The following is a 24,227-nucleotide window of genomic DNA, read 5'->3' on the forward strand; positions in this document are numbered from 1 at the left end:
CAGGCTTCACAATGAGAGAGGAAGATTAGAGAATGTTTTCAATACACATCTCTAAAGACCCTTGATTCTATTTTAATGATTGTTTTAACAAGAGCAAACTAAATTAACGGAATATAAATCGTAATTCCTCCAACTCCACCTTTTTCATTTAACGTTATCTTAAGAACTGAAGACACCCTGAATAATTACTTAGTCTAATTTATCATCTAGTGGATCAAGCATTCCATTACAGCTCCTGCCAGATAATTATTCTGCCTCTGGTTTTCTGTAGACATCTATGCACAAGCTGTGTGCCAGGCCCAGGCTGGACAGGAAATGGTTCTGCACTTTAATGACTACCACAGAGGTCACCCATTGGGTGCAAAAGGTGTGCAGGTTCTAGCAGAAGCTAGACCAGCCTTAACGCTGTTGGACAGCCTAGGTGACCGGCTTTACAGTCAGCCCACATGGTAGTCTCCACGCATCTTCCTATCCTCTCATAAACACAAGTCCACACACCAGAGCGTTGCAAATGGTTGTCTTCCTTCACCTGCAGTGGGGCAGTTAAAGGCACCTGGTCAGATGCCTCATCAGTCCTCCTGTGGTTGGTATGAGCAAGGTAATACCCCATGGGTGAGGGATGATGACACCTACCTCACTGGAATTACATGCTAAATTCCTCTGTTGTGGGAGCTGTAAAGCAACTCACTCTTTGTGTTTCCTCCTCTCGCTCACCAGCCTTCATCCTTAAATAACCAGCTGGTATCTGTGGACTGCAAGAAGGGAACCAGAGTCCAGGCGGAGAGTTCCCAGAGAATGCTAAGAATTGCTGAACCCGATGCAAGATTTAGTGGCTTCTACAGCATGCAAAAACAGAACCACCTACAGGCAGACAATTTCTACCAGACAGTGTGAAGGAAGGCAACGTGGGTCGGGCTTTAAGACACAGAAAGCGGCTAAATCTGCTCTTACAAGTAAACTAGAGTTTGTGCACTTGCTTAGTGGATTGTATTGGATTGTGACTTGCTGTACAGCGCTAAGAACTCACTGGGATGGGCTTTGTCTACAGCAGTGTGCAGAACAAGCATTCCCACCTTTCCTCGAGATAACTGACCAAGTGTTTTCTTAGAACCAAAGTTTTTCAAGTTACTAAGGTATACTTGCTTGTAATATAGCTGTAGAGATATTTGGGGGTGGGGACAGTGAGTTTGGTTGGGGGCAAAGGGTGGGAGGGTGATGTTGGGGAGACATCCAGTCAGATGGAAGCAGCTCAGTGGCCCCGAGGAGGTTTCTTCCTATTGCTCTGAAGACTGCACTGGGTTGCCGCCAAGCTCAGGCCTGAAGGAGCAGGAAGCAAGCCTTGCATCCCAGCTACCATAGCCACCTTAGAGCCAGCGGGCGAGCGCCTCCGAACCCGTGATAGCCATCCCAGGTCAAAGCCACAAGTTTCTTTTCTATACAGTCACAACCGCAGTAGGCAGCGAGGAGGCAAGGGGAACGAGGTAGCAACATTTCTCCGAAGCGGGTTATTAAGGATCTATACAGTTAATACTTATTTTTGCTGCTTTTCGTTTCCTTCCAAGCTGATCAGCCAGTTCCTAGTCGAGTCAGCACGTGAACATGATGTCAGTCATTTCTGGATGTGAGCGCTGGAGCTCTTCTGACCCCGCAGGGCAGGAAGACAGAGAGGAGAGGACAGTAGGCAATTCCAGGGGCTATACTTCCTTGTTTGTTGTTGCTCTGTTCTGTTGTCGGTTGTTCATAGTTTTTGTTGAAGCTCTAGCTTAAGAAGAAACTTTAAAAAAAAAAAAAGGACTGGGGATTTTTTTTTCTTTATTATATACTGATTTACAAAATAGAAACTACTTCATTTAAATTGTGTATTATTCAAGCACCTTTGTTGAAGCTCAAGAAAAAAAATTATGCCTCTTTAGCAATTATAGGAATATTTATGTAACTATGCTTCAAAAACAAAAGTATTTGTGTGCATGTGTATAGAATATATATGCATATATATTTATACACATACAATTTATGTTTTCCTGTTGAATGTATTTTTACGAGATTTTAACCAGAACAAAGGCAGATAAACAGGCATTCCATTTCAGTGCTTTTCATCACTTACAAAATTGTAGAGTAGTAAAAAAAAATCTCATTCTACCTGCAGTTTAATTGGGGGAAAAAAAAGTGTGTACTAGTGTAAGAGTGTGTGTGTGTGTGTGTGTGTTCTACACACCTTGAGCAGCCAGCATCCCAGCGGCTACGGAGAGGGCATTCCTTTTGAAAACCATCTTCGTTTGGATTTGCGTCTGGTTGGTTTTCAATTGGCTTACCAGCCAGACATGGAAGGCCGTGCTTGTCTGCATCACTAATCAGCTCCTGGTTTGTTTTTTTTTTTTTCTTTCTTTTCAAACAACTGTTTGAAACAACTACTGGAATATTGTCCACAATAAGCTGGAAGTTTGTTGTAGTTTGCCTCGATTATAACTGACTGTCTACTCTAGTGTTAACTTTTCAAACAGCTCTTAGCACTTTTATACTAATGACCCATTTGTGCATTGATTTTTCTTTTAAAAATGCTTGTTGTGAAAGACACAGATACCCAGTATGCTTAATGTGAAAAGAAAATGTGTTCTGTTTTGTAAAGGAACTTTCAAGTATTGTTGTAAATACTTGGACAGAGGTTGCTGAACTTTAAAAAAAATTAATTTATTATTATAATGACCTAATTTATTAATCTGAAGATTAACCATTTTTTTCTGTCTTAGAATATCAAAAAGAAAAAAGAAAAGGTGTTCTAGCTGTTTGCATCAAAGAAAAAAAGGTTTATTATCAAGGGGCAATATTTTTATCTATTTCCAAAATAAATTTGTTAGTGATATGTTACCAAAATAATTTACATCAGCCTGATTAGTATAAAATTTTGTTAACAGTTAATCCATTCCTAGCATAAAAAAAAATCTTTATCCAAAAAAATTGTAAATGCTTGCTTTTTTTTTTCAATCATGGCCATTATTATGAAAATACTAACAGGATATAGGACAAGGTGTAAATTTTTTTTATTTTAAAGATATGATTTATCCTGAGTGCTGTTATCTGTTACTTTTACTTTGGTTCCTGTTGTGCTCTTGTAAAAGAAAAACAAATATAATTTCCTGAAAAATAAAATAGATCTATGGCACTTGGAGTGCACCGGAGTTGCCTGCCTGCTTTCTGTTTCTTTAGAATACAAAGCTGCGTGGGAGTTACTTACACTGCCTCCTGGCAGCAAGCACATCGAGTCACACACCTCAACTCTCAGAAACATTCCCTTCTACCCAGGACCGAAAAGACCAGTGGCCCTTCTGAGGCAGTCAGCCCCAGTGGGCCTCCAGGTCCCAAGCAGCCAGTGTGCTGCTCAGGGCACGGGCCCTTCCTAGGACTCCTGGCTGCAGAGGTGCCTCCCCGACCTCCTAGAGCATGCAGCACAGTGGTGGCATTCTTTGGGAGACAGAAAACCTTCCTGGCAGTCACAAGTTACAAACACACATATCAAGAATAGCAAGACTATGACTCACTCACAGAAGGGCTGCAAGGAGGGAGCCCTTCAGGTCACTACCGAAGCATGTAGACCAGGGTTTCTGATTTAGCTGTGTAAGGGGACGCTGAGTTAGCAGGGAGAAACAGGTGAACGTCTACCCTCCACAAGCATCAACCCGGGAAAGGACCATACACAGCCAAGTCTGCAGAAAGCTTATCTCCTGAGCGAGGCTTGTCTTGCCTCAATGTATGCTCTTTAATCCTACATTTCTATACTACAAGGCCCAACTTTTTGTAACAATTACCCAACAAGTATCCATCAAATTTTCTTTTTGCTTTTTCCTCTAAAAGTTCCACTTCTTCACTAAATTGTAAGACATCAATGAAATCACCCAACCACCCCCAGTTCACCTACCACCAGGTAAAGCCTGAAACAAGGAGCTGATGTAACTTTAAACCGGGCTAGCACCTACACAAGTCCCTGGGGGAGGGGAGGGCAGGCGAGTCTGTGTGCTCACAAGTATTCCCGTGGGAGTTCCACAGCCACTCCATGCAAGCAACACAGCAGTTCCTGCCAATACTCACGTGCTCCTCAGGGAGGCAGCTGCCAAAACAGTTGAGAACGTGTCACAGGCCCGGAAGAAAATGAAGGCTTGGTCACTCCACAGAAGCTCAGCACCATCCGGAGAGGTCTCTCCTCCGTAGCAGCAGGGAGGGGGTGACCCAGGCTGGCAGGAGCTCAGCTTGGGGACGGACTCTGCATGGAACCAAGCGTATGCGTTTTGCACTGCAAGGAGGGAGAACGAACAGCAAAAGCTCAAAAATAAAAAAACTCTCAAGTCCACATGACTTTTCCTTGTACATTTATTAAATGCCACCAATTTGACTGAAACTGGCCAAAGTGTTCGTGACTAGTGTTGTGTCCATGAGCAGCTGCTTCTGGAACCAGTCCTTGAAGAAAGTACACGGGCGTGAACAGAACAGAACGCAGGCCCGAGAGGCCCGAGGGTGGGCGGCGTGTGGTTTCTTAGGCACCTGAAATGATACCGACCCCCTCAGTACACGTTGTTGCACACACACACACACACAGCTGCGCAGGAATGGCAATGCAACAGTTAAAAGTGAGGCAGAAAGCCGCAGAGTCTGTCCCAACAGTATCATCGGTCACTCTTAAACCCAAGTCATGCATATTTCGGTGTGGTTTCAGGAACCACATGCATCACGTTTCAGCCTTTCTGGACAATACTGATAGGTAATACTTGCGATTCTCACACAAGATTCGGTGCTGGTTCTCGTCTTTGCTCAATAGCTGCAGTGTGTAGTTCTCAATGCTTGCGTCTAGCTAGTCAGTGCAGCTGCAGCAGAGAATGCGGTACAAGTCCAAATGGGCACTCGATCAGCTCATGAAAAATGCAACTGTGCATGCCCAGCTAGCACTTCGCCCTGACTCTAGAGAACAGCTCGTAATCACTAGCAGATTTCACAAGAGCCATCTCTAGATTTCACAGTCGTGCCATCATCCTCTCTGTTCTAGAGCATAAAGAGTTAGTGAAGTCATGATGTGTTAATACTGAATCTCGGTCCCCACGTATGCTGGGTCTCCAACAGCAGGAAGGTAGCAGTAGGCGGCTTTCACAATGATGAGAATAATGCTATGCCAAGTCCAGGCCGGGGTCCACAGGAGACCACGCTGCTCCGGAAGTAATGCTGTTCTAGGTGGGACACAGAACTATTGGGAGAAAACAGAATTTTAGACAGAATTGTAGCTTTTTAAGGACATTTTGCAAAATGTACATTTTTTTATGCATTTCATGTGTAGGTAAACACACCACTGAGTAATGAGAACTATGTATTAATCAAAGGACCCTTAGTGGTCAGTTTGCACAAGATTTTTAGAGGCCACCCTGGACAATGGGGTCTCTCTCGGGACATACATACTAGAAATTCCCAGAAATGAGACACCAAAAGGTCACATCTCTCAGGGCGTCACTTCAAGAAAAGCCACTAATGTTGGCCCCGAACCACGAGGTCTGTGACACAGAAGGCATGCTCCCGGGGGGAGCCAGAGGCCGCCTGAGTCCGCTCCCATTCCTGTCCCTTTCTAGGGTCAGCAAGGGGCAGCCCCGTCCACTGTGGGCTTTGGGTGTTGCTGCTGGAGGCAGACAGGGCTGCAGGCAGGCTTTCGCGGGCAAGCCTGGTCAACCCACCCAGCCCTCATCCTGCTCATCCTGCTTGGGCCAAACAAGGCCACTCGCTACCTTCTTTCACTTCTGCCCTGTGCTTTAAAACAAAGATGGTGTGTTTAGGAAGGGAGCTAACAACAAGGACAGAGCCAGCAGAGAAGGCATGCGCACCTCCTGAGCAACACCGCCCACTTTCCAGGCAGTATTCACATGGTCAGAACTGCCCCTCCCTCATGCCAAATCCCTAGGTGGCTCCCTCCTTCACCCAACCTAATGCTCTGTCCTCTAGTTTCCACCATCCCCAAGAGGACAGCGTCCTCCACGCTCAGACTTCCCAGGTACCTAACAAGGAATGCTGGCGTCTCACCCATTTGACTCTGTGGCCTTCCCCAGTGTTTATCAGCCCCGGATTTGAATAAAGGTTACACTTTGTGTAGCCGTAATGCTGGGAGCCTAAAGTCAGTGAGGTGTGTCTCCTTGCCATGCACCGTATCATTCACGTAAAAAGCTGTGCCTTTGCAAGTCAGACTGTCATCTTTTAGTAAGACCATGCATTTCCTAACCAACACATCCCAACTCTGAGCACGTGTTCCGTTCTACGACTCACCCTTCAGTATATAATCAGTTAACAAGCTCGGGACTTTCTCACTGTCCTCCTTCATGGCCCGAAGAACTGCAAGATAAAGGAGAAAAGGAAAATAGCAGTAATTTAGAACTCAACATAAAAGTAACAGTTATTTTCAGTCATTGTACCCCTTATCAAACTGGGTAACTGATTCCTAAAATAGAGAACGTTCTGTGTCAAGGGATGCAACAGCAAAGGCTTCAGAGGTAAGACTAATCCACCCACCTGAGAACAGTTCCCCAATATAAAATGCCCAGACACAAAAGGAGAAGTCAGGTGATTTACACAGCACGTGGGTGGATCCACCATCAACGCTGGCAAGCGAGGCCCCGTTAAGGTGCAATCTGATGGTGCTACAAACGCTTGGTGTGTAGATCTCACAAGCTGGCAAAGCCCTCAGTGAACTGTGACCTACGCCCTCCAAGGAATGGGCTTCTAGAGAGAAAAACCAAACTGAAGGATGGACCCTGTGAAACAGCCCTGCATGGACCAAGCAGCCTGCTCCTCGTCCAGAAGGGAACCTGACAATTCTACCTCCTACAAAGGCCAAAATTCTTGGTGATCAACTCCATTCAGGAAAATTAACCGCTAGCTCAAACTTTCCGTAGAAAACAGTGTTTCTCTGCAAATCAATGACAAAGCCACATCATGTCCTAGGGTTAGACCCTGGCTTCCGCTACCTCCTAACCACGTGACTAAGCTGCTGAACCCCTCTGGGCACAGCACCGCAGATGTAATAAGAAAACAATTAGCTGGATCTCCAAGGTTGGTTATGACGATGGGGTTACTAATTCAGATGTGATTAACACTACAACTACCATCCTTGGTCCTGCTATTATAATTATTATAGAATCTCCTTCTGATAAGGAAGACCGCACAGCCACAAACACTGTCTTTATTTCCAGAACTTGCTTACACAGTAGACGATCAGCTCTCCCCCAGTGTGTGAATAAGATGACCACTTTTTTTTTTACTTTCAAAGACTATGATTATATCTACAATCCTTACAATGATACTGTCACCATCACTGTGTTATTAAAATTACTGCATATTTGTGCACATTCATTCACATACCCCACACATGTCTCTCCCCCGAAGATACCCAAAGGTTCAAAGTTGTGACAACACAGCGTCAGGATATTCTGATACTGGAATTGCAAGGTGTAGGGGTGTGTGTGTGTGTGTGTGTGTGTGTGTGTGTGTGTCCTTGATCTTAGAGATTCAGTAATCCCTCTTCTGTTCAATAGCCATACCCTTTAAGGGCTACTGTGTTCAGTATTTCTTTTTCCAGCCATGTTTTAAATTTTTAAAGCTATCTGAAATCACATACCAAAACCAGGATCATGAACTTCTAAGGAAAAATCAAAGCTGCTATGGGAAGAAAAAAAAAAGGATTTGCCTGGGAACTAGGAAATTCAGGCACATAATTAACCCTGCACACTACATGAGCTTGGGACATTTAAAATGTGAGTTCGTCCTGAAAATGAGAGGGCAGGCCTCCCAGCTAAGCTCCTCGTCCTTTACCTCAGAGTGGCCAGCAGCACTTGATTTTTAAATTTAGGGGTTTTCTTAAGTGTCATTCATTAAAGGAACGGGTAAAATCAGGTGAGCAGGCAAGCAGTGAGGACAGAAGACACCGGACGCCACCGTCCATCTCCGAAGTCAGTGTTGGCAGTCATAGCCGGGACCATGTTATGGCATAGCAGGAAAGCCGCCCTCCACCACACCTGAATCCCGTAAGAACGCTGCTCTGGGGTCCGGATGCATTCCTTCCAGTGCAGTTCCCTACTGATGGCCTGGGGAGACCAACAGAAAACGACACAAGTGTTTGGACCCCTGCCAATGCTCCTGGGAAGCCCGGATGAAGCTGCTGGCTCCTGACTTCAGCCTGGCTCAGGCCATCTGGGTAGTGAACCAGTGGATGAAAGATATTCTCTCTCCTCTCTCCTTCTGTAGCTCTTTTAAATAATGACCTAAATAAATAATTCCCTGTGATGCCCTTTCATTTGGCTCGCTATCGCCATTAGCATATATAGTTCCAATCAGGGGGAACCTAACCGATGGGTAAGTTCTGCCTCTTCATTTTCAGGGGCAAGACAGACAAGGCTGAGTGACTGCGACTCGCCCCCAGTCACACATACAAGTCCATTTTTCTCCTGATTGTTTAGTGTAACCAAGAGAGGCAAGTGATTTTGATATTTCTGAGGGTAACAGGGACAGAGCCCCCATTCTGGGTTTCGCCATGTCTATTTGCAATACAGTATAATATTATCTCTGATGACTTCAAATGCAAGTCCGCAGGGTGAGAGCGGGGAGGATCTGGGCCTTCCCTGGATACTCGCTAAATGAATGTGTGTTCCTGAGACATCACCACCCGCTCGGGTTCCACAGGCATCCGCTGCTTCGGGTGCTGCAGTCATAAAACGGCTCTGGGAGGGATTCGAGCTACGTCCTTCCTCTTCAGTTACTAACAGCCACGGTTACCTTAGACCCACGGAGCTCTTGAACCACTGAAGAATGGATATGTATTTATACAAAAGGTACAGAAATTCAAGCTACTTCCCCTCCCCCCAAAAAATTAGCTCAGAAATATTAAGAAAACCAGAAAAATACAAATCAGCACAGCTCAAGCATTACTGTTGCATTTGTTAATCACATCATTTTGGTGGCACTTTTTTTTTTTTTTAAAGATTGATTTATTTTGATTGAAAAGTCACACACACAAAGAGGAGGAGAGACAGAGAGGAAGATCCTCCGTCCAATGATTCACTCCCAAGTAGCCACAACAGCCGGGACTGAGCCGATCTAAAGCCAGGAGCTAGGAGCTTCCTCTGGGTCCTCCACACAATTGCAGGGTCCCAAGGCTTTGGGCTGTCCTCGACTGCTTTCCCAGGCCACAAGCAGGGAGCTGGATGAGAAGCGGGGCCGTCAGGATTAGAGCTGGCACCCGTATGGGATCCTGGTGCATTCAAGGCAAGAAATTTAGCCACTAGGCTACCGCACCAGACCCTTGGTTGCACTCTTGTAAGAAATGATGGCAGCCATCATTTCTTATCCAAAATTGACAAAAGAAAAGCAAAATAATCCAAACCATGCATTTAATGAAACAGTATAATTTTGTCTTTGCTCACTTTTTGTTAATATTTGAAGATCTTCAACAGAGGGTGGTCCATTTTTTTTCTCATAAGGAATCACCGTAGTCAAATACTGCCAAGGTAAAAAAACAAAAAGAATGTGTCATATAGATGAAGTGCATTATCTGCAAACAACCGATACACTTCTAGAATTCCATTCTAGAAAACACACACGCAAGAATAAGGGCACATACTATTTCAGAGTTTGCTTTCTCCCATCTGCCTCACATGACTTCAGCAGGAGTATAAATAATCCCCTTTTTCTCCCATTTTAGTTACTGGAAATCTCAAAAACTAGTTCCAAGGAAGATGCCCTCAATTTGTTCATTTTTAGAGCAAACTCATCCCACATTCTCATTACACATTTTTCAAAAAGTAGTTAAACTAAAAACATAGGCTTTTATGTTTTAATAAAAAAATTAATTTCCAACATCAAGACAAATTGTGTTTCAGGCCATTTTGATTCTAGTCGAACAGTCAATGTGAAAATATAAGAAGTTTAAGAAGCATGTACCGGCTTCTCCAAGCAACAGAGGCTCACCCAAATCGTTTAAGAAGCTTATTATTATTTTGCGTTAGTGTAAATAGGCACAATTCTTTTTTAGGTATTGAAGGAGATGAGAAAAAGGAGAGAATAGTGTTAGGGGAAATTCACAGTGCAAATGAACATCTGACAGCGAGACAAACACTGCTCGCCAGTGTCACAGTTCTGTTCTGTATTTCAAAGGGAGCATAATCCAAAAAAAAAGACTGACCAAATTCTCCTATTTGGGTGCCTCCGGCCCCCCCCAAAAAGAGTACAGTGCACTTTGCACCTGCTCATGCAGAAAGTCACCACCATGTGCTCGGAATCTGCTCTTCTCCAGCCACCATGCAGCCCCCTACCCTAGACCTCGGCTCTGTTTCAAACGCTTCCTCTGGGATCTTATCCCACTCATAAAGAATGGCATAAGAGAAAACTGCCTAGCAGCAACTGGACCACCAGCTCCAGAAAAGTCCTAAGGAGGGATGGCTTCATCTTTAACACACCTGCTGCAGCAACGTGTTTTCCACATGTACATTGCCAAGGTGAGGCTCGCCTGTGCAGCCCAAACGTGCTGCTCGTCCACACAGGGCTTCACTGGCTGCGCACGTGGCGAGCAATTGCGGAAGCCCTTGGATGCCCTGCCCTGCCCTGCTCTCTCGTGCCATGCCCATCTGTAAGTTTCCCTGCCATCCAGCCCCTTGAAGAGTTACCAATGGCAGCATGAACCTGCCCTCTTTGATGTCATTTCCCTTCCTAGGTGGCAGGCATCTGCAGCACGAATGCTCAGTAATGGACCCAGGCATCGTTTGGATAACCTGCCTGCGAGTCACACGTACTGTACGCCTTTATGAGCTTCACCTAAGAGCTAACTTTGAGATCTCCTTCTGAAAGTGAAAATATCCGATGGTGAAAGGGAATTTTCAGCACATTAAGCTAATTATTAAAAATGCAAATAAAAATCTAACTCCATTATACATTCACAAATACATGATTTGAACATAACCAATGCCTCATGCATGCTTCCTTTGGCCAACAACTGTACTGGCTGGCCATAGGATAAACTTTAAAAACACTGGAATTTCATGTAAAGGAGATTAAGCTATACTCTGTACATATTTTTTTCTTAACTCTCAGAACACAACTTTCAACGGTACGAATATTGGGTTTGCTTTCCTCAAAAATGCGATCCTGTTTCACAGACCGTCAGGATTCGAGGAGCAAATTCTAGTTCATTCTATTCAATCAGATTTTCTACCCGCACGATCCATGATGTCAAAATGTTAGTATCTGTTCATTTCAAGGTAAGAGAAATGCAGAGCTCTAAAGCACATCTTAACATTTAATCTACTGCCCAACTGGGAGGACACTTCCCCTCCCAGGAGAAATTCTGTTATCACAATGCACTGAGCATGCACTCAACACTGCATTTCTCTCTCTTCAGCAGTGACTTTAGTAAATTAGTGAAACTGCCAGCTTCTAGGGGGTCTTCACTTACACACACAATGAAAAAGGCGGGAAAGTAAGGATAACGGAGCACCTGGTTCTCTCCACCCGGATTTCCAAAGGTGTGGCGGAGGCCGTTCTGAATGACACTTGAGATGCCCTCCATGCTGAAGCGCTAAAGGCAGCAACATGCGCCCCCCGGAAGAAAAGGACAGAGAGAAGTTCAGAGACGATTAGTAAGAACATTCTGCGATGACGCCATGTGCCCGAGAGGCAAGCAATTAGACAATGCCATTTGCTCAGATCAAGCAGCAGACAAAACCAGTTCTTTCAAAATGCTGTGGCTTTCACTGCTTTGCAAGTTCAAGGTGACAGCAACTGATTCTATGCTATTCTCTTCATGAACATGTCTCCAGATGGAGCTGGTAAGTCTGTCCCACACCAACACTGTCAGTTGTATACCGGCTTGCTTCCTACAAAATTCAACACATCACTTTCACGATACCTTTTGATACCGTTTACCTAGATGTTCTCAAAAATCTAAAAACTTAATCCTGGGCCAGGCATGATAGCGTAGCAGTTGAAGTCCTCACCTTGAACGTGTCGGGATCTCATATGGTCACCAGTTCTAATCCCAGCGGCCCTGCTTCCCATCCAGCTCCCTGCTTGTGGCCTGGGAAAGCAGTGGAGGAAGGCCCAAAGATTTGGGACCCTGAACCTGCGTGGGAGACCTGGAAGAGGCTCCTGGCTCCAGATTGGCTCAGTTCAAGCCACTTGGGGCCACTTGGGGAGTGAACATCGGACGGAAGATCTTCCTCTCTGTCTCTCCTCCTCTCTGGATATCTGCCTTTCCCATAAAACTAAATAAATCTTTTAAAAAAATAATAATCCTAACAATATGCATCTTTCAGCCCAAGTTTGTATCACTCCACCATCAGTTTCTGAGAACATGAACCTAACATTTGGCAAATAAAAATGCTGTTAACTTGGAAAGCCACTGGGGCTTCCCACTCACTCTTCCAGAACCTGCCACTGTCTCAGCACAGAAAATGTAAATTGGAAAATGCCATATGCTTCCCAGACAGCAGCATGGATCCCGCTTGCCAGCCAGATTCCCCAAACTTCTGCCTAGACATTTCCACTCCAATCTGTTTCTAGGAAACAACTTGAACATCTTTCTCCCAGCAACCTCCAAACTTCCTACAATTCATCGTACTGAGGAGGGAATACGTTTTCCTAAACCACTTCTCTTCCAGTCTACAATGTCATCAGGCAGAGGCCAGCAGCAGCTTGGAGGTGGCTGAGTCCAGAGTGTGGAGGAGGAGGAAGCCTACAGGCTTTGAGAAAGCAAGTAGACACCTGACTCACTAGCTCTTTCCTTTTCCCAGGATGCTAAACAGATCTGAAGAAGCAAAGAGTATTTACTAGGCCCCACGATGTAGAAGGAAGTCAAGGCGATGGTCTCTGTCCTCCAGAAATGTATAATTCTTAGTCCAGTTGTTCTCAAAGTGTGACAGACCCCATCCCCAGGAGGTCCCGAGAATCTTTTCTTAATGCTCAGATGTAATTTATCATTTTCACTCACATCCTTGCCTAACTTGGAGAGATCTTCCCAACGATGCGCTGAATCGACAGAAGTGCATCTGAGACTCTAGCCAGAAATGCTGGCTTCTCCCATTAAGCTAACGAGATTTTCAAGGTACACAAAATAGCATTGTTATCTTTTTACAAATAGTTAATGTGACTTATGTCAAAGTTAATGGATTTCTGGTATTTTAACATTGCGTTTATTTGAAAGGCATTGTAAGAGAGAAAAGGAGAGCAAATGAGCAAGTAATACGTTCTATCAGCTGGTACACTTCCAGATGGCTGCAACAGGTGTGGCCAGGGCAGGCCAAAGCCAGGAGCTCCTCCTGAGTCTCCCACATGGGTGCTGGGTGCCAAGGACTTGGGCCATCCTCCACTGCTTTCTCATGCACATTAGAAGAGAGCTGGATCAGAAACGGAGTCACCAGAACTTGAACCAGAGCCCATATGCCACTGCATTGCAGGTGGCAACATAACTTATTATATTGCTATCCCCAAAATCAGTATTTTTAATATTATCACTTTTAACTTTGAGTACAATAAATGCTGATAATACAACCTATAAAAACTCAAGCTCTTCAGGATCCTCAGTAAGTTCTAAGAAGGTAAAGGAGTCGTGATGGAGTTGCCTAGGAGACCAGCATCCACATGGGCAGCAGTTGATGTCCCAGCTGCTTCATTTCAAATCCAGCTCTCTACTAAGGGCCTGGAGCCAGTACCAAACGATGGACCAGACACTTGGGCCCTGCAACACACGTAGGAGACCTGGACGAGGCTCCGGGTCCTGGCTTTGGCCTGCTTCAGTCCTGGGTACAGTGGTGATTCGGGAAGTAAGCCAGATCAAAGGTGCCTCTGTCTCTGTGTCTTCTCCCATTCTTTCAAAAACAACAAATGTTAAATATACATAGAAATTGCCAAACAGTTTATTCCTTGAGAGAACATATAACAGGCCTCTGTACCAAGTTACAAAACTCAGTGATGTTAGTCTGAGTGTCATATTTTACTGTCTTGAGGAGCCTAAACTACTCTGCCCCTCCTACATCAAGCTGGTCCCTGCCCTGTCTCTTACAGATGGGCACACCGCTCTCCTTTAGCAGAATCAGATGCTTCCCTGGCCATGACCAGTGATGGGAGAAAACCTGCACTAAACTAGCATACAACGCCTTCACTGTTTTGGAAACACAGCATCAAAAAGAGGTCAGATGGTAGGCTCTGGAGTCCACAATAAAAATTATTTGAAACTATTATCCAAAACACCTTTTCATTCATACAATCCAATATGCTTCCCTTAATACAGAAAGAGAAAATTGCTTATTTTCAACTATATAACCAGGCTCCATTATTATGGGCTTACTAAAACTATACATAAATCCACTATATTTCAAAGGAAAACATTGTAGAATTCAAAAGCTGGAAACTAAGGTTCACTTTATATCTGGATAACACATTCATTCCAAAAACACTAGCTTATAGTTTACCAATCAGAAACCTAATTTTCATCACTACCAAAAAAGAAGATACAAATGTTTTCTTCCATGAGACAATCCACATTTTAGTTTTCCTTTTTTTAAGACAGGTTCATGTACTTTAATTGGAAATGCAGATGTTATAAAGTGAGAAGACAGATTCCTCTGCAGTGTCACTCCCCAAATGGCCACAGTGGCAGAAGCTGAGCCAAACTGAAGCCAGAGCTTCCCCCCCCCCCAGGTCTTCCACATAATACAAGAGCTCAAAGACTTTGAACCATTCTCCACTGCCTTCCCAGGCTATAAGCAGGGAGCTGGATCAGAAGTGAGGCAGCTGGGACTCGAACCAGCACCCATATGGAATACTGATGCCACAAATAGAGGATTAGCCTGTGTGCCACTACCCCAGCTCCAATTTTTCTTATTATTGGGAAGCCAGCATTGCTGTGCCATTTCAACCACTGACAGGCTACTTGTGAAAGCTGGCTTTCCTATAACCAGAAACTGACCCTTAATAGAACTAAGTGGACATGTGCTCAAAGGGGCAGTGCTGTGGCATAGCACATTAAGTCCCATACGGACATTGGTGTGAGTCCCAGATCCTCCACTTCTGAACAGCTACCTGCTAATAGCCTTAGGAAAAACACCAAAAGAAGACCCAAGTAGTGTTCCTGCCTCGCATGGGGGAGACCCAGATGAAACGCCTGGCTCTGGGCCTCAGCTTGGCCTGGCCAAGCTACTGCTGTCATCTGGGGGAATGAACGAGCAGATGGAAGATCAACCGATTTCTTTCCCTCCTTCTAATCTTTTCAAATAAATAAACGAATCTTTTTAAAAAGAAAGAATAAAAGAAAATGTGCTGGAGAGAAGCCAAAGTAACATGAGAAATCGTGAAACTGATGCTAATGAAAAAAGGCAAAAGGAAGACTCGGTCGGAGCCGCCCACTCTGCAGAGATGAGCGCTGAGGCAAGAGCTGTGGCCCACAAGCGCCGCCGTCTCCTGCCTATTCTATTTGCCCATCGACAAACCAGGGAAGCAAGGGTCTCCTGCCTCTTGTTCCTCTGGAAAAACTACAGAACAGGAGAATCCAGAGGCCTGGGAAACCAACCAACAAACCCAACAAAAAAACGAACAAAACCAAAAAGACATGGCTGAGAACATCCATCCACGGAATGCTCGTTGCCATAAAGAGGACCTGCCCACTGCCCAGAAATCAAACAGTGCTGATGTCCACCTTCACAGAATCCTCAAATGCTCCTGCTCCAGCAGCCTTCCTACAACATTCCAAACTCTCACACCATCCTCCAGTCTCCTGTCCTCAGAGTTTCCCGAAACAGTTCTTTCCAGGGACACTTCTTTGCCACTAAAGCCCACAGACGATCTCTCCTCCCCTTCTCTAGATTCTTCAATACCACAGTCCCCCTGACCTTCACCCCCTCTCCACTTGCTCCTTCTGAGATGGATCAGCCTTACCTAGGATTTTGTCCCTATTCACTTCTCAGTCACGCTCTGGACACCACCACTCAGTAACGTCAACTTCTGCCTTCATCAGTCTACATCTCCACCTGCCCAAAATGACTACAGTGCCGTGAACAGAGTGACCCCTGGGATACACACAGAAAACATTAGCTGCCTTTCTTGTAACTTCCCTCCTGAACATCCATCCTGTGTGTTTAATATACAAGTGCAGTTGGACATCTCCACTGTTGCATTTGTGAAGGCCTACTGGACACATCTGAATTCCATACTTATACTCCTAAAACTCACGTGCAAAACTGAATTCATCCTCCTCTCCTGCACCAAACAAAAAAGTCTATTCCTCCTTCAGCATCCTATACCCCTCTCAAAATACACATTGAGCCAGAGAGTATTCCAAGGATTAAGGATTCAACATAAACAAAGTAACCAAGGTCCCTCCTGACTTTATATTCCATAGCAAGGAGCCACAAAAAGAAAAAAAACCAATGTAGAAATCAAGTAACTACAGCAAACACATGCCTTGTCAGGAGCTGCAATGGGGCAATTAAAACTGGGTACCTTCACTATTCCAGGAAGCCACTGGGAAAAAAAAATAACTCCCTGGGGAGATGACAGCTGAGCTAAATTATGACTGACGCCCCCATTCCAAATAAGCCAGGAAGGGCAGTGGGCAAAGGAGATCTTTTCAGAAGCAAAGCCCAAAGCAGACAGACTGCCACCAGAGGCACTGGCTCTGCAACTGGTGTGCAAGAGGCTGGCTGCTGCCCCCCTGCAGGGTGTGACACAGTAGCCGCTGACTCTACTCCCTGTTTCCTCCTGTAAGGAGTTTCCTGCAGCACCCCTGTCCCCTGCCCCACTGTCAGCTGGATGGGCTGGAATTGGATGACTTAACTCGTGGGCCATGGGACTACCTAGAGAGCTGATCCCCAGCACAGACATCCTGCAAAGATACAGCTCCTGTTGCCAGGACTTCCTGTCTCTCTGTGGGCAAGGGGGTCTTTGTGTTCTATCCATGCTTGCTCCAGTCTGCAATCACAGATCTGACTGTAACTCTCTTTCCTTGGTATCTCAATCAATTCAATCCCCTTAATACCTCTCAAATTCAGCTATTTTCCTCAGTCCAGTTCCAACCTGCATGACTGCAACAATCACTTAAATCAACTCTGCATTGCTAGCCACCTCCTTCCAACCAGTTCTCCTTGAAACCACTGAAGCCTCCCTTCCCAAAGGCAAACCTACACACGTAGCTATCCTACTTCAAAACCCAAGTTTGGTTTCCAACAGACTTTGAAATCCAAAAGCCTTGGAATGTCACACAAAGCCACGGTCTCTTCTTGGGTGACTTGCTCCTTTGCCCTGTAGCATGAAACACAATGAAGGAATTGCCATTGCCTACAAGTCCTGAGGGCCACCCCAAGGTGGGCACAGAGAAAACACCCCCTGTCCTTGATGCCTGTGCCCCATCCACCTCCCACCTGTTGACAGCATGCAGCCAGCCTGCCCAGACTCCTAAACACAGACAATGGTACTGCAGGTGCACCTGCACCACAAACCAAGCCAGAGAATACTGAAAATAGGAACACTGTTTGAAAATGGCAATTATGCCACACCTAAGATTTCTCAACTTCATGCTGTTAACATTTTCAGTCAAATCACTCTTTGTTGTGGGAGACATATAGGCTGGAGAATATTGAGCAGCCTTTCTGCTTCCAACGCTGCCAGTAGCACTGTCCTCACCCTCGCCACTGATGATGATGACAGATGCTCTCAGACACTAATGACCTGTGAGGATAAAATGGCCTGGGAATCACCACACTGATGTACACGGTATCATTTGTCATCCCAGTCCACATCCCATATGTAGCAGGTCCCTGGACACTTGAGGTTTATTCTGCATTCATAACACGCAGGCGTGGAACATAACTGAGAATCAATAAAAGTTTGCCTGAGAGTTGCAAAAGTAAATCCAGGTATTTTTCATGGAAGCAGAAAGAAAGAGAGGAGAGAGAGAGAGAGAGAGAGCGCCAAAAGGCAAAAGTAATCCAAGTGTAAGGAGAAGATGACAAGACAGGAAATAAAGTCAGTTGTCCAAGGAGTCAACAATGGAATTCAGGGGAAGCCCACCGAGCAGTTCAGTCCAGGAAATCAACATGACATTAATAAAGTAAGATAAAATAATCTTGCTGGTTTGGTTTGCAAAACAGAGAAACCAAGAAATAGAAGGCTAGGGGACAATAAAACAGTGGCAGGTAGAGAGCAACAAACCAGCAAGACAAAGGCTCGGAGAGCAGTGAGGTAAGAGAGGAGCTGTAGGGAACACGCAATAGATGCTGTTGTACAAGTGCTCTATAAATTCCAAGGGATGATACAGCCTTTTGGAAGGCAAAGTGAATTTTAAAGAGATAAAACCCCAGAGGGAAATTAAATTTACCTTTAAGTAAACGTCACCTCATTTAGAAAGACTACATTTACAACCCTGCAAGCAGATGTGGTATTATTAGGTGCTTATGGGGCTTAACTGGGCCAGAGGGGAGATTTTTCTGGATGCTTAAATGCTATCAGGGGGTGGGGAGAGGCACAGAGAAACAGACTGGGAGGGAGGAAGGGAAGCCTTCTTTGATGAGTTTTTTTTTTTTTTTTTACAAAATTTATTTTTATTAGAAAGGTAGATGCACAGAGTTCTGAGTAATTCTTATGGTAAAAACAACACAGTCATCCCAAGATGGTGACAGGACTAAGTCCCAGGGTTACAAACTGAGATGAAATCAAGGACATCGAATTTGCTATAGTTTAATTACAATAATCCTCTGCGGTGTTGGTAAAACAAAAGCATTCGACCCCCACCTCCGCGTAACCCACCCTTTCCAAACTCAGAGTGGGAATCCACAGGCTCCAATTGAAAGGAAAAAGCCGGAGAGGACTGGGATCCCAGTGGTCTCCTAAAATCCGCCCATCCGCCCCTTTTCTTTAGACGGGAGTTCACGGTTCTGCGAAATGCCCCTCTCCACATGGCATTTTTGAAATGAGCCCATTTATAAGCAGGAAGCAGCATTACAGCAGTAGCTAGACATGGTTCCCCTGCTATTGGCCCAGTACAGAGTCCGGTGGCAAGGAGGTTTCGGGCAGCATGTCTACACGGAGGGTCCTCACCGGTGCCTCCCCAACATTCCCTTTCCTGGCACGACTGGAAAGAAAAGTCTCAACATCACTCCTTTTGCACAAACTTCTCTCAGACAAAACCAGGAGCAACAATGTATAAACAAGACAGGAAAGATTATTAAAAGACCTGAAACACGAAGAAATGGGGCAAGATCTCCAGGGCCTTAACACTGCAAGTCTGCATGGCCGCCTAGAGGAAGACTCCAGCCCTCAGGTGAGCTTGTACCTAACCACACAGCGTCACTCCCATGCGGGCTGGGCTTCTGCCGTGCACTGCTGCTGCTGTGGCAAAGGTGACAGGGTAGGCACACTTTACAGGGACAATGAGGATTACATGAAACAAACCATGGCAAACAGAGGATTCCGCAAACATTAGGATTCAAGTCTTCTTTCTATTCCTTTTAAAGGGCCAGAGTGACAGAGTGTTCCCGAAGAGAATTAGCTTCATTTTCTACTTCACTCCAGAGCAGCAAAACCGTATTTCAAGTTCTCTTTATAAAAAAATAAGAAACCTTCAACAGCACTCAGGCAACAATTTGATAATTCAAGGTCTTTCTGAGCAATAAAAAGAGCTAGCAAAGAGCAACCAGACTCAGCTAATAGTGCTACACCTTGTCGATTCTCTAGCAGCCTAAACAGAGCAACTCATTTTTTGCACTGCCTATTCACCAGCTCAAATGGCTTCCCACGATCCACTCCTACAGGGCTAAGGAAAGCCGAGGAGTGGCCAGGAAGCAGGTGCACACTCTTGCACCAAGGTTCTCCCAGCCTCATCTGACACCAACTGGCACAGATCTCCGGCTCCCCAGGAAGTCTTTCAAGGCTGGGAAAAGGAAGCAAGAGATGCTTTTCATCTAGTTCTGACCTACTCTCATTTAATCTTTTTCCTTCACTATCCTTTATAAAAATCACATTATATGCAATCATTTGAATGATTTACTTCTCAAACACAGGAATTCCATAAAATGCATAGAAAACAAAATATATTTTATTGGTGCAAAAACATGTGACATTCTGGCCGGTTTTTCATTTTTATTTTCCATGAACTTTTGAAGACCCCTGTATGCATATATCAAAAATTTGGCACCAAAATAAATTATCTTCTAATTCCATTTTCCAGGAACTTTCAGAGCACCCTTGCATTAATGCATAGGGAAATAGTTATATTTCTTAAATTAGAACTCTTAAAATAACACAAAATGAGAAACAAAATGAAAACATACAAATGTAAAAGTATAACTAAAAATATTCAGTTGATAACAGGATATAAGAGTAATACTTTGTTTTGAAACCTTAAATCAAATAATTTTAATATGAATCTTTCCCAAAAGGCAGATACAATTAGAAAATAGGAGTTATGCCAAGGCATATAAATACATGAAGATATTTTGAATATTCGATTATTATTTTGGGGACAGGCACAGTAGCCTAGTGGCTAAAGTTCTCACCTTACAAGGGCCAAGATCCCATATGAGCATCAGTTCTAATCCCAACCGTTCCACTTCCCATCCAGTTCCCTGCCTGTGACCTGGGAAAGCAGTCGAGGACAACACAAAGCCTTGGAACCCTGCACCTGCGTGGGGGGAGATCTAGAAGAGGCTCCTGGCTTTGGATCAGCTCAGGCCTGGCCGGTGTGACCACTTGCAAGGGAATGAACCAGCAGACAGAAGAGTCTTCTATCTCCTTCTCTCTATATATATCTGCCTTTCCAATAAAAATAAGTCTTTAAAAGAAATTATTTATTCCCAATGAAACTATTGGACATGTGTAGACAATGGGATGCTGGACTGTCTGACATTGTTTGTACCAACAATTTCAGACTACACTTAAATAAGAGACTGATAGAATTATGATTCCTTATGAAGGACTACACTATTGTAACAAAATGGGAAAAATCAGGCCCGGTGGTGTGGCCTAGTGGCTAAACTCCTCACCTTGAACGCGCCAGGATCCCATATGGGCACTAGTTCTAATCCCGGTGGCCCCGCTTCCCATCTAGCTCCCTGCTTGTGGCATGAGAAAGCAGTCGAGGACGGCCCAAAGCCTTGGGATCCTGCACCCACGTGGGAGACCCGAAGGAAGTTCCTGGATCCTGGCTTCGGATCAGCATAGTATTGGCCGTTGCGCTCGCTTGGGGAGTGAATCGTGGGACGGAAGATCTTCCTCTCTGTCTTTCCTCCTGTTTTTATATCTGACTTTCCAATAAATAAATAAATCTTTAAAAAAAAATGGGAAAAATCTGATGCAGGTGGGAGTTTGGGGGGGAATCCCAGCCTACACAAAACTGTACCACAATTCAAAATTCAAAATAAAAATATATTAAATAAAAAAAGATTATTTTATAAGCTCACTCAGCATAAAGAAGTGATTTTCAAAGGTAGGAGCTAAGTGGAACAGTATCAACATTTTGTATTTAAAGATCTTGAATATCTTATGCAACACAGAAATTAAATCAATTATTAGCAAACATTTTGAAAGCTTCTAATACTAGTGTAAAATAATCTCAGTAATTTTAAAACTCTTTCCTGCTACTTAGGAATGCTCTATGTATCCCGTAATAACTTCCTGGCATATCACTGCTTTTCAGAGAACTTGGGTGCACATACAGTGTCCCAGGGGACTGGTAACATCGTAAATTCTTTTGCCTGCTCCACAGACAATCACCTGCAGAGCCCGGCCAGCTTCCCCTCCTCACCCAGCTGCTGGGACTCTCCCATGGCATCAAGGTCCTCGTCAAGCAGGGAGCCTGTCTGGCACACATACCTTGGATCTGGACAGGTCAAGGCTTCACTGTCTGCGGGTAGCACTCTAGCTCAGGCAGCCCCACAGAAAGAGACAATTAATACACACTTAAGCTAAACCACGGCAACATTATGATAAATTCCAGATACAACATGGAGAGCATTTTAGCTACAAACACCCGTAGATGGAGTTCACAATGCTTTTTGTCACTTTTCACAAATCTAAATTATGCACAAAAGCTGAATGCGATGTGGGACAGACCAGTCTACATACACACTGTCATATACAGGAGCCAGGGCTGGGACAGGCCTGGTAGGAGCCACTGGGGGGTCACTCCAACTGGGCTCAAGTTTCCACTGGTGTACATGATAGCGGAGTATGCGGTTGGCAGGGATGAACTGCGCCACAGCATCCATTTGTTTCTGTAAGAGATGGGGCTGATGATAGAACTGCCCCAGCAACTGCAACACCAGTGTGTGTGTGTAAGCCAACGTGGGTGACAGACTGAGCCAGACCCCATGCTGACTAGCACACAGGAGTCAGGTCTGGGGTTTCTTTGGGGACCTTCCCAACTGAACTGCTGGACTCAAAACCCCAACCATGGCAAGAATGGCAGGCTCTGTGGTCTGAGTGTGGAGTGCAAGTGTCAGAACCGAGCCACTTCAGTTGCTGAAAATGGTGCAGTTGAAGATATGCCCAGATGCACTTGAGGGACGTGACAGATCACTGAGGCCTGGAGATGACATCTAGCACCATGAAGAACAGAGCAAATTGGACAATTCTGCCGACTAAGCATTGACAACAAGTATCTGGGTGAATGGAGACTCTGGGCTGAACTTTGTCAGCCAATGGACCTTGGAATAATCGATTTCCTCATCTGTGGAGCAACGAAATCAGCCACATCCCAGAACTATCGAAACCACCTGAACAATACCCTCAGGGTACGCTCCACATCAGGGACTCTGGGATGACATCGGGTTCTTGTCCCCCATTCCTGAGTACTGATGCAGTCAGGATGCTGGATACAGGAAGAAAACTGCGAACAATAGTCTTATCCACTTTCTCCTATACCTTAACCCTTCCCACCCTAATTAGCAGTTCACGTGCGTATGCATACTTCTCAACTATGTAAACACCCATCAAAAATAAAATTTAAAAATTTAAAACAGAACCAGCATCCATATTAGATGCCAGCCCCTGCAGGTGGAGGATTTGAGCGACTGTGCTAGCCTCTCCAAGCCCAAGTTTTAAATCAATGCTTCAATTTCTTCTTGTACTCACAGAAGCTCCCACTGCAATTCAGTGACCTATGAATATGCTTGATAAAACATGCCCGAGCCAACCAATTAAAAACAAAACTGTAATTGAACATTAATAATTTAAATACCACAGCTCCAATTCTCATGGATGCCATCTCCCGTACAGTGAAGCTTAGATGCAATCAACAGGCATTGAGTGATCCGTACAAACTTGGAATTAGGTGGTATGCCAGGGAAATGATGCAAATGAGCCCTCAGGAAACCTGTGTCCTATCAGAAATGAGATTTAAACCAACTAAGTTGGTTTGGTTTGAAGCATTATTTTATTGAAAAGGTAGATGCAAAGAAAGGAGGCGAGATGGAAAGATCTTCTGTCTCCTGGTTCACTCCCCAAAAGAGAGGCGCTAGGAGCTGCTTCTGGGTGTACCAGGTGGGTGCAGGGTCCCAAGGCTTTGGGCCATCCCCAACTGCTTTTCCAGGCTCACAAGCAGGGTGCTGGAAAGTGGAGCAGCTGGGACACAAATTAGCACCCCTAAGAGATCCCAGCGCCTGCAAATTGAGAATTTAGCCATTGAGCCATCGCACCAGGAACCAAGAGTTACAAATCAGAATATTCTGTAACAGCAGAAACCCATACACCTTCACAAGGCAGTGTGTGAGGTACATCTCAAATCTGTCCAACTGGAATACTCATAAGATAGAAACAGTTGACAGATAAATCTTGTACTTCTAATACGTTCTGCCTATCGGGTCAACATTATGAAAAGGCTGGGCAGTGTGGGCAGGTGGTCACTTGGATATCACTGAGTTACATTCTACAGAGTAACTGGGAAGATTAGAGATCCGAGAGATCAAGGGGCAATGTCTGGTAGGCAGCTGGACATACAGAATGACTAGCATTTACTCATGTATGCCAGCCTTACACTATTTCATTGAATCCCTCCAACACTCAAAGGTGTTCATACCCATGGGGGCGAGAATTCAATCATGGCATTCAACCCAAAAATGCTGATTCAACACTCTTCAGGGTTTGTCACCTGGCAGAGGAGTCTAGAGCGGAAACAGTTCACCTTTCATCTGCTCACTTATTCAGCAGAAATGTATTAAGTATCTAATACTGGATCT

At 44.8% G+C, this 24,227-nt stretch overlaps 2 protein-coding genes across 5 annotated transcripts in view; one reads left to right on the forward strand and one right to left on the reverse strand.

Moving 5' to 3' along the window:
- CRIM1 (cysteine rich transmembrane BMP regulator 1) overlaps positions 1-3,160 on the forward strand; it is a 185,309-nt gene extending 182,149 nt beyond the window's left edge. For all 3 annotated transcript variants that reach the window (XM_040993062.1, XM_040993063.1, XM_040993064.1), the window contains one exon: positions 718-3,160. In XM_040993062.1, the coding sequence (XP_040848996.1) occupies positions 718-894 (177 nt within the window). In that variant the 3' untranslated portion in view covers positions 895-3,160. The remainder of the gene's footprint in view (positions 1-717) is intronic.
- Positions 3,161-4,344: 1,184 nt separating this feature from the next.
- The window catches only part of FEZ2 (fasciculation and elongation protein zeta 2), a 40,232-nt gene continuing 20,349 nt past the window's right edge, over positions 4,345-24,227 (reverse strand). Inside the window, exons 6-9 of one of the 2 annotated variants that reach the window (XM_040993065.1) lie at positions 11,504-11,584; positions 9,438-9,513; positions 6,289-6,354; positions 4,345-5,227 (exon numbers count right to left, since the gene is read on the reverse strand). In XM_040993065.1, coding sequence (XP_040848999.1) covers positions 5,211-5,227; positions 6,289-6,354; positions 9,438-9,513; positions 11,504-11,584 — 240 coding nt within the window. In that variant the 3' untranslated portion in view covers positions 4,345-5,210. The remainder of the gene's footprint in view (positions 5,228-6,288; positions 6,355-9,437; positions 9,514-11,503; positions 11,585-24,227) is intronic. The other variant, XM_040993066.1, reaches the window with a different exon arrangement.

The sequence above is a fragment of the Ochotona curzoniae genome, unplaced genomic scaffold (genome assembly GCF_017591425.1).
Source record: "Ochotona curzoniae isolate NIBS_2020 unplaced genomic scaffold, NIBS_Ocur_1.0 contig_883, whole genome shotgun sequence".
Lineage (NCBI taxonomy): Eukaryota > Metazoa > Chordata > Mammalia > Lagomorpha > Ochotonidae > Ochotona > Ochotona curzoniae.